This window comes from Anomaloglossus baeobatrachus, chromosome 4, assembly GCF_048569485.1.
Source record: "Anomaloglossus baeobatrachus isolate aAnoBae1 chromosome 4, aAnoBae1.hap1, whole genome shotgun sequence".
Lineage (NCBI taxonomy): Eukaryota > Metazoa > Chordata > Amphibia > Anura > Aromobatidae > Anomaloglossus > Anomaloglossus baeobatrachus.
The window spans coordinates 35,059,877-35,070,821 of record NC_134356.1 but is presented as its reverse complement, the minus strand read 5'-3'; the positions used below and the strand labels follow the sequence as shown (position 1 = coordinate 35,070,821).

Genomic DNA, 10,945 nt, shown 5'->3' with positions numbered 1-10,945 from the left:
GATGAGTTTAGGAGGAGGAAGTAGAAGAAGGTGAAGTTAAGCTCAGGCAGAGCTTGAGTGAAGGAGTAAAAGTGACAGTTGTAAAGCCTGAAGCTGGTCCGGGTGTGTGCCCCGGACTGAGAGACAGCAAGGTCAGCAGACGGCGGTGATAGTCCGCAGGGGTGACTGCTTGGAGGTTGCTGGAAGGACCGCGGACGGGTGGTGGCCCGGCGGTTTGGAGCGGTATACGAAGAGCAGTCAGCACCAGGGCAGGGGCCTTTCGGATCCCGGCAAGGCTAGGAGTCGCCATAATTTGCCAAATCCGTCAGTGAAGGGGACGACTGTTTCCCAACAACCAAGTCCCGATTGAAGGCAACAGTCCAACCGTAACAGAGAGACACCGCCAGGGCACCAGTTTCTCAGGGCCAGCGCCTGCGGGCAAAGTAGGGCTCCTCCGGCCCATATCCAAGCCGGGGAGCGGGTTACCGGTGGGAACCCATCGCAACCATCATCATCTTAGGTGCAGGAAAAAGGGACCGTCACTGTCAACTACTGGGGAAAGCAAGTGCAGCCGTCCGTGGGAACCGTCTTTCCAGCCGTGTGTTTTACCGAGATCTGTGTCATCGTCTCAGGCTGAGTGAGTACCACAGTGCCGCAAGGCACAGAGCTGCCCTCGCGTCCCTGCACCCCACCAAGCCCTGCATCACCCACCCCATCACTGGGCCCCCGGGACAACCACCCCCCTACCCACGGAGGGGAGAACTCACAACTTTGCTGCTCCCTGTCACCGCTCCCGGGATCCCCATACAGAGCAGCGGTGGTGTCCACACAATCACCACAACCGTGGGTGGCGTCACGGACAATAAACTATCCCAAAAACACCAATTCCCCTTTTCACTCACGGGCGAGGAGCGCCTCTCGAGTCCCCGGGATCCGGCCCATCGCTCGAGCCACCGAGCAGCAGCAGCAGGCCGCAGTGCCAGCCGGACCCGAGCAGTGGGAGAGCGCGGCGTCCCCTCCTCCGCCCGCGACACATGCCCTTGTGTTCGACTAGCCAATTACCCCTGGTGTGGAGTGGAAACTTGGATTTTGGTGCGTGTGGGTGTTGCTGGCACTGGTGTTCCAGGTCCTGGGGGTAGGCCCAGCATCCTGGTGGGGTTGCAGTACCTAATAGTGCCCTGAGTGGTTCAGGGGCGCTACAGTGAGATATTGGGCGGCGATCTCCACAATTGATTCCTGTTCCCCGAGTAGGATGTGGAGTTTCCTCTCCTCATCCATTGACAGGAAGTTCGGGATATGAGTGAAGAGTTTCTGGAATCTCTTTCTCTCTCTTTTGCTCTCTTTCTAGCTTTCTCTTTCTTTCTCTCTATTTCTCTCTCTCTTTCTGTCTCTCTCTCTCTTTCTCTCTCTCCTTCTCTCACTCTCTTCTCTCTATCTCTTTCTCTCTCTTTCTCTCTCTTCTCTCTCTTTCTCTCTCTTTCTCCCTCTCCTTCTCTCTCTCTCCTTCTCTCACTCTCTTCTCTCTCTCTCTTTCTCTCTTTTCTCTCTCTTTCTCTCTCTTCTCTCTCTCTCTTTTCTCTCTCTTTCTCCCTTCTCTCTCTCTTTCTTTCTCTCTTTCTTTCTCTCTCTCTTTCTCTCTCTTCTCTCCCTCTCTTCCTCTCTCTCTCTTTCTCTCTCTTTCTCTCTCTCTTTCTCACGGCGTGTGTGCAGATCAACGCGATGGGCTTCAAGAAAATGGCTGCGGCGTCCTATCTGTGCACGCGCCACCTCTGCAGCTATTTTCTTGAAGTCGAGCTCATCAACTGCGGCAGATTCAAAGCTCACAGTATCACCGACCCTGCGCCACCACTGTCGCTCCGGTAAGCCAGTTTTGGAGGGGAAAAAAGTGTGTCTTACAAACTGGAAGATATGGTATTTTTTTTATTAAAGATTTGTCTGCAAGCCAGATGCAGTCATCAAAAGAACCACATCTGGCTTGCGACCAATAGGTTACCGACCCCTGGTTTATGTCATTCTTCCAGATGCTTTGTGCACCATCTTCTGGATTTCCCCTTTAGTCAGGCCATGTAGCTTGTTGGCTTGGTCAGCCTGGCTTTGGGTGCTTTGTGTTGAAGGGCTTTATTCTCCAGGTTTTTCCTGGTGTAGCCAGGCTTTGTGATGGTAGGAGCTGGGGCTGCTGTTTTGTAGATGAGCCTTGAATGACAGCACTTTCTTTTGGATTGCAAGATGTAGTGGGAATCTGCCCAGGTCTGCTCGGCAGGTGCTGTTTGTTGTGCTCCGATGGACTTGGAGAAGATGCTTGCAGAACTCTAGGTGGAATATTTCTGTTGGCCCAGAGTCCCACTTTGACCAGTTTGGGTATGAGACTTGCCCCAGACTTCACTGTCATACAGAAGGATTGGGGCAATGATGGTGTCAAAGATTCTTAGCCAGACAGTTACGGGTGTCTTGAGATGGTGCAGACGTCTTCTGATGGCATAGAAGGCTTTCCACGCCTTGTCTTTCAGCAGCTCTATGGCTTACTTAAAGCTCCCTGATTAGCTGAGTTCTAGACCCAGGTAGGTGGACTTGTTGGTTTCTGCTTTCTTTTCTGGAACACCATGATGTTAGTTTTCTTCTATTTGTTGTTGCTCTTTCTTTCTCTATCTCTCTCTTTCTCTTTCTTTATCTCTTTCTTTTTCTCTTTCTTTCCCTCTCTTTCTCTTTCTTTCTCTCTCGCTCTTTTTCTTTCTTTCTCCCTCTTTCTCTCTCTTTATCTCTTTTTCTTTTTCTTTCTCTCTCTTTCTTTCTCTCTCTCCCTCTCTCTTTCCCTCTCTCTTTCCCTCTCTCTCTCTCTTTCTCTCTCTTTCTTTCTCTTTCTCTCTCTTTCTTTCTCTTTCTTTCTCTCTTTCTTTTTCTCTCTCTTTCTCTCTCTCTTTCTCTTTCTTTCTCTTTCTCTCTCTTTCTTTCTCTTTCTTTCTCTCTTTCTTTATCTCTCTCTATTTCTCTCTCTCTTTCTCTCTCTCTCTTTCTTTCTCTCTTTCTCTTTCTTTCTCTTTTTCTTTCTTTCTCTCTTTCTCTTTCTTTCTCTCTCTTTCTCTCATTCTCTCTCTCTCTTTTTCTTTCTCTTTCTTTATCTCTTTTTCTTTCTCTCTCTCTTTCTCGCTCTTTCTCTCTCTCTTTCTTTCTCTTTCTCTCTCTTTCTTTCTCTATTTCTCTCTTTCTCAAATTCTAATTCAAAGTCAAATAGGCTTTATTGGCAGGACCAAAATACAATTAGTGTTGCCAAAGCAGGAGAAATACAGTAAGTGTGGTGGGAGGGGATCAGGGTTATGGGGAGTTGGGGGGCACAATTTGGGCTTTGAAAGTCCATTTAGGGGTCTTAGGTTCCCCTCACCTTATGACATGTGGTGACATATTGGGCGGCGATCTCCACCATTGATTCCTCTTCCCCCAGTAGGAAGCGGAGTTTCATGTCCTCGTCCATGGATGGAAAGTCCGGGGTATGGGTGGTAAATTTCTGGAAGTGGGAGGCCCTCACTGCTGAGTATTTGTCACAGTGCAGCAGGAAGTGCGCCTCGTCCTCCAGAGCCCCCTGCTGGCAGTGCTGGCACAGTCTGTTCTCCCGCGGCTTGTATGTCTGTCGCTGTCGCCCTGTTTCCACCTCTAGGCTGTGGGCACTCAGTCTGTACAGGCTCAGGGTCTGCCTGTCTTTGGGGTGGCGTAACCCTTGCAGATATGGGGCCAGAGTGCAGTCCCTCTGCAGTGACCGGTAGATGGTGAGTTTCTGGGCATTCTCTAATTCACTCTTCCAGTCCTCTATGTATTGCATCTTGCAGCTCTCTTTCGCTATCTCTTTCTTTTTCTCTCTCTCTTTTTCTATGTTTCTTTCTCTGTTTATTTCTTTTTCTCTCTCTCTCTTTCTTTCTCTCTCTTTCTCTTGCTCTCTTTCTTTATCTCTCTCTTTCTTTTTCTCTCTCTTTCTCTCTTTTTCTCTCTCACTCTTTCTTTCTCTCTCTTTTTCTCTCTCTCTCTTTCTCTCTCTTTCTTTATCTCTCTCTTTCTCTCTTTCTCTCTCTTTCTTTATCTCTCTCTTTCTCTCTTTCTCTCTCTTTCTTTATCTCTCTCTTTCTCTCTTTCTTCTCCACTATGGACTGTGTTGTTTTGTCATTTTCTTATCATTTTATTCACTCTCCTGATTCTATTTATTGATCATCCTTCATTCTTTCTGAATACAGGGAGTAACAGATTCACTCATTGTCGGAGGACGGAAAACAACTTCAATTGGAAACATAATTCGGGGGATATTAGTTCTTCTTTTTCCCCTAACGTTCCTTCTTATTTTTAAATGTAAGTCTGATTTCCTTTACACCTGGATTATTATTATATTTATTGGTTAGATGTCGCCCCTGGATCTCCTGCCTGAGGATCCCTGTAGCTTGTCTATCACATAAGATAATACCAGTACTGCAGGAGCAGACAATGGTGGTGAGCTGTTACAGGTTTTACATTGGGACCTCAGCGTCACAGTCCCTGTGGTCAAAAAACCCCAACATTACTTTGACTAATTTAACAATTCACTAGCTCAATTTTCAACTTTGGAAAATATATCTTCCCTAACTCTTCATAGTGTCACGCTGCACTAAGGCCCGGAGTAGTACAGCGGAGTCACCACAAGGTGGCAGCAGAGTAATGTCACACTGTACTAAGGCTGCTTTCACGCATCCGGTTTTTGCCGTCACTCAGGCACAATCCGGCACATTGTGGGAAAAACGCATCCGGTGTTTGCTGCCACCGGATGTGTTTTTTTCCTCTTAGACTTGTATTAGTGCCGGATTCTGCCGCATGGCCTTGCGTTTGATCCGTTTTTTGCCGGCGAAATTTGTCAGTCCGGCTGCCGGAAAGGACGCATAGAGGAACTTTTTTTCCAACGGCAAAAAACCGCAGAGCGCCGGATGCGGCACTGTGCGGCATGGTGTATAATGTAAGTCTATGGGCGCCGGATCCAGCGGCATGCGGTTGTGAGGAAAAGCTGGATCCGTCAAAAAATGGATCCGATGTATCCGGTTTAACACAATCTGCACCGGATCCATTGCATCAGGCACACACCGGATTGTGCCTGACGGCAAAAAACGGATGTGTGAAAGTACCCTAAGATGTGACCCGGAGTAGTACATGTAGTACAGCAAAGTCACCACAAGGTGGCAGTAGAGTAGTCAGAGAGCCGAGTCAGCAACAGGAAGTCAAAACAATGTACGAGGTGTGAGCAAACTCAGAGTCAGAAGCAATCAAAAGGGTCAGCAGCCGAACGGTAATAGTGAAAGCCGAAGGGAGAGAAAGAGCGAAGTCAGGGGCAGAGTGTAAGTCAAGTACCGGGAAGTCCAAACTATAAACAAAGGTATGATAAGCAGGATGGGGCCAGGGGAAGGACAGACAGGCACAGGTTATGCGGGAGATGGTGCACAGCAGGACAGTTTGAGTACCTAAACAGAGCCAACTACACACACTGTGAGACAGAGACTGTCACTCGCGCTGAACCAGAGGTGCAGCACCCAAATTTAGGGTTCCAGAAACCAGAACGAGGCAGGGATAAGTTAACCCCTGACATGACCTGGCCAAAGCTGGGAGATACCACAGTGGCAGATATCAGCCAGGATCATGACACATAGCTATTGTAAAACTTTAATGCTTTGCCTGTGTGAGTGAAATACACTCCTTCTATGCCATTGGAACTCCAAATTAGTAACATTTATTTTAAGAGCGCTTGGGAAATCATTGCAGCACACATGCTTTGTTATGTACTGAAAACTTAAGCTTTATTATATTATTATTATTATTTATTATTATAGCGCCATTTATTCCATGGCGCTGTACAAGTGAAAGGGTATACGTACAACAATCATTAACAGACTGGTACAGGAGGAGAGAGGACCCTGCCCGCGAGGGCTTACAGTCTACAGGGAATGGGTGATGGTACAATAGGTATCATGTGTATATCATGTGACCAATTTATATAGTATCCCAAACAAAGAAATAACTCCTCATATCTATGCACCAAAAACAGCCGTAGGGGTGTGTATAGAAATGTGAAACTTCCCCAACCATTAGCTGAGTCCTATGACATCAATCAGTTATAAGACAAGATGGTTTCTATAAAAACAAAATGGATTGTATTCTCTCACACCCACGCCACATGAAAATGCCCCATAGGGCTGAATATATTTATATTATTTATAAGAATGGCAGGATATTTGGATTGAAAGTCAACTTTAATGTTCTTCTTCTTCCTAATTTCTCTTCATACAGATTGTTCCTTGCTGTCCTACTGATCAGAAGAGACTGGAGATGTATAATGCACTGGATGATGATCATTCAGAGAAAAATGTGAAATAAAATGAACATTTACCACATGTCTGCTTAAAAAGAAAATATTTACAGGGAGACTGGAGATTTGGCGCCTCTTGTATATGAATGAGGTTTTTCGTTGAGCATTTCGACAACATAACGATATTGTCATGATCCATGTCTGGCTCAGCCGTCCTTGAGCCATGGCTGGTATTCCTTCTCTGGGTTACAGGTCTTTTAGGGGTTAATTCATTCTGCCTCGCTCTGGAGTCAGGCTTCTATATCCTGGCGCTGCTTCTCCTGAGTGATATTTCCGGCTCAGCTGTGTTATCGTTCCCGTGAGTGACCTTTATTCTGTCCTGACCCGTCCTGACTCCCGTTTTCCCTCTAACCCGACCTGACCTGTTCTCCCCGGCTTGTCCTTGTCTCCACCTTATCCCCTCTGGTCCCGTGTCCTCCTCTGTTCATCCGTCCCGCTTCCTGACTCCCCGACCTCTTACTGCATCCTTGTTCCTGTCCTCCCCTCCGTCTCCCTCCTCTCCTGTATTCTTGGCTTCCTGGCTCCAGACCCTTGGTATTCACTTGACTACATTTTGCTCATTCCTGTACTAAAGACGAGACCTCCTGTTGCAGACCCGGCTTGCTGACTACTCTACTGCCCTCTACTGGGTTGTCTGCTTACTGCTCTATTAGGTTAGCTTCAGTGCTTTCCTTCGGTGCAGTGTAACATTTGACCAGGCTTGCTTACTGCCCTATCGCCCCCTACATCCCTAGCTTGCTGCAGTGCTCCTGTAACGCCCCTGCAGCCGGGACATTACAGGGTATTGAATATTACCCCCATTTTTCCCGGGCAGGAGAAGTGGAGTCCACAAACACACACTGACAGGAAGGAGTTAATAGCTTTTCAGCATGTAGTTTGAGCCTGCGTGACTCATCCTGTCTCCTAAATCAGCAGGTGGCTTCACACGAGCAGGTCCCCATGACAAACTAAGGGGAGGGGGCCCTGAGCAAGGAGTGAGTACAGTGCAGGGCAGACAGGAAGTTGAACAGAATGACAGAGGCTGCGACAGAGTGCAGACCTCAGGAGAACAGCTCCTGCTGAGGTGATGCAACGAGACCAGGGCTTTTAACATATAGAGGAAGGAGATGGAGCCGGGGACTGGGGATCTTTGAGAATGTTGTACCTGGTGGCGGTTAAGGTGTATGCTACCGGGCAAGAGAGAGAGACAGAGAGGCGGCGAGGCTCCAAGATGCTTTATGCCACGGGGACGGCACTAACGCACACGAAAGAGAGAGACCCCCCAGATCTCCTCACCGGACCCTTCCTCCTACCTGCCCGGGACCGACTAGAGGCTAGAGGTGGTGAGGACCAGCACCTGGGTGCGATGTGGAACGGACTGTGAATAAAGAGAAACTGGAACCCACACTCCGTGACTAGTATGAGAAATGCTACCGCCCGGTGTCCCCGGTGTCCCTGAGGACTGCTGCCCTGGGTCTCGCTAACCTCCAGGGGCTCCCATGCTCCACCCGTGGGGAGTGATTCCATCTGGCTGCCTGTAACACCTGCCCTGGAGAAAGACTGCGCAGCGGCGGCTGAACACCTGGCCGCAGACCACGGGTGGCGCTGCTAGTAACCCCGTCCCCGTCCCATACCATTTCTTGGGGGAGAGCTGCGGCAGAGGAGGCCGAGACCTCAGTGGCCGCTGCGACTGATGGCGTGCTCCCCAGGAACCCCATCACCCTCCTTCCTTCCCCCTTGTCACACCGGATTGACTGTCAGACTTTCCCTTTATTGAAACCCGCCGGGGTCATGGAAGCCGGGTCGGGCGACTCACAGCCTGACCCCGAATACCACCGACCCGGTGACCATGCAATCCTTGCAGGCCCCGACGCGGGCGTTTCACTCCCATAGTACAGCGTGACAGATATGAAGAGCTAATGTTTTCCTCCTAATCCCAAGTGTCGATTCACAGGACTAAACATTCAGAAAAGACCTTTTCACATCTACATAATTATTTACAGTATGTTATTTTCTTGTAAAAAAAAACAAAAAAAACCCAGTGTCTAAGCCTTTTCTTTTAATCATCGATGTTCCCACTGCGACCGTCTCCTGAGGTCAACTATTCCATATAATGACAATGGTAAATTGACAAAATGAGAAATGTTAAGTATTATTTTGATCACTTTATACTGCATGATGGGGGGGAGATTGAAAAATAGAAATTTTGGTGTTTTTTTAATTATTCTTATTTTTGGCTAATGATGAACAAATCTGTAGAAATTCGAATTTTTCATAGTCTCATGAAATGTATTTAACATGTATCAATATTGCATTATTATACTCTATTCTATACGCTATTGTCATGCTGTGACTATCGAGGTTCCACCAGGGATACAAGAACCCTCAGCGAGTACTACAACAAACAAGGATACACTGGGAACACTGCACTAGGGAGAGGTGAGCGGGTATCCTCTTGCGTTCACACGAGGCTGTACCCTGCACTGCCTATAACGGTTCTTTCACCCCTATCACCAATTACATGCCCAGGCCCTTGCTTGCCCGAAACTCACCTTAGCTAGTGTGAAGGCTGGCAAGAGCACTAGTCTCACCATTGCAATAATCTAACACAAGGAAATGAAGACAGACAGTGGGATATAACCAAGCTATAAGGCTGCAGCCAGACACCAAGGCTGCAGGCAACACAGCTCAAAAATCAGCAAAGTTCCAACGGCTCCAAAAAGGTTTCCTCTCTTCAAACATGGAAAGAACAGAATGAATTTTCTATTTCCGGAATCAGGTGAAGGTTCATGTGACTATTTAATGGAGATGGGAGTGGTCACAAACTGCCTGCACATGGGGTGAATAAACCAGGAGCTACTAGCAGGAAAAATTACATGAAACCCTGCTGCAGGTTAATGTGGAGCTCAGATCCCAGAACCATCACAAATGTCACCAGGACGGAAGATACTCATGACAGTTATCTTCAGACCGTATGTGGCACCCCTGTGGCTTTAAGCGTCACAGGGTACTGCACCTCGGCCGAGGTGCGGTATTCATCCCGGATACAGAGGAGGTCATCCCCGGTAAACCACCACAATCCAAACAACACACAGTTGCCCTCCACTGGGACTGGGTTAGGGTAGGTGCAGGGGATGGCCATCATGAGGTATGGAACCTCCTTCCCACTTGTTCAGCAACCCGGGAGGCGGGGCAATCTCCAGGCGAAGTGAGGAGCAACATCACACTTAATCAGTCGGTCTGCACCCAGCAGACAGGGAAGTCAAGTTGGGACCACAGTCCAAGCAACAGCAAACAACAGGAGAGGAAGTGTAGCAAGGGACCCGCAGTCTGTAGCTGGAGGCTCAACCCAGCTTCTTCGGAAGAAGGGGGATCCCAGGGTTCACGGAGAGTGCAGCCGGCACTCGTGACCCATACCACGGCCCAGGAGTTGGGGTGGAGGGAACACCAATAGAAAGGACAGACAGAAGAAACACCGGCCTTGACCTCCAAACTATCCGGGATATGCTGGAGCCCATAATGGCGGAGCTCAGCACTCCAACGGTGGTGACATCTCAGTGAGTAAAGACCTTTGACTGTAACCTCTGTGTCATCCAATCCTACCGCCGCCGTCGCTCTCGCTCTTCGGCGCCATCGGCCACTACTACACCCATCATCCTCCCTGGGGCCTAGCTCTACCTGTGGAGAGCTGTGATAACCGAGCTGCGTCATCATCTGCCCCAGAAGAGAGACTTCCCGCAGTGGCAGCTAATAACTGGCCGCACACCACAGGTGGCATCACAAATAACTACTCCCATCATCCCCATCGTTATTGACACTACCAGGGGTCACGAAACCGGGCCTGGCCATTGTGAAATCCCCAACCCTACACCAGCCCGGTGACGACTAACCCCCAAGATGCCGTGGGTGTGTCACATTATAATTGACATACGTAAAAAAATTATACACATCAGTATACATATATACTCACTCGTCTTGTTCATGACTGTCTTCAGTGACAATGATAGATCTGACTAGACCCTATGATGTCCTGACATGTCAAGAAGTCCATTCACTAGGCTACGTTCGATGTTATGATGTGTCATGAAGCTCATACTTTAATATTACAGTATATGGTACAAATAACGATGTAGATATGAATGCCGAGATGGGGGTGTTTAAAGTCCTGATGAAGACGTTGGAGACTTCGAAACGCGTAGACTCAAACTGCCATTTTTAAATCTCATGATTCCATCTTCTTGGCGGCAACGCAGGTATATACACGCCTTTTCCATTAGATTCAAGATGGGGTGTTGGAACGGCATTTACCTGTCAAAGCTAGCTGCTGTTATAGGCGGATGCCGACTGTATAACACAGCCTGCAGCTGCCCTGGAAGTTGCGATCCTGAGCCTGCTCCATGCACCCACACCCTCCTCATGATGAACTGTTACATTAAGGGGGGGTGTCGCCAGGGGTTAAGGGGATACTCAGAACCGGGCCAAGGGGTCACTTCTGGAAAGGGGATCACGGTGTCGTGACCCGGTCTGTGATCCCTGGTTCCACAATAAAAAGAGGGGTTATGTTCGTGATGCCACCCGTGGAATGTGATCAGAGATGACCACCGCTGCTGCAGAACCTCCTGG

At 48.5% G+C, this 10,945-nt stretch overlaps 1 protein-coding gene across 1 annotated transcript in view; it reads left to right on the top strand.

Moving 5' to 3' along the window:
- The window catches only part of LOC142301146 (hepatitis A virus cellular receptor 2 homolog), a 16,333-nt gene extending 7,981 nt beyond the window's left edge, over window positions 1–8,352 (top strand). The window contains exons 3-4 of the mRNA XM_075342171.1: window positions 4,197–4,308; window positions 6,265–8,352. Of these exons, the coding sequence (XP_075198286.1) occupies window positions 4,197–4,308; window positions 6,265–6,287 (135 nt within the window). The 3' untranslated portion in view covers window positions 6,288–8,352. The remainder of the gene's footprint in view (window positions 1–4,196; window positions 4,309–6,264) is intronic.
- The last annotated feature ends 2,593 nt before the right edge of the window (window positions 8,353–10,945 follow it).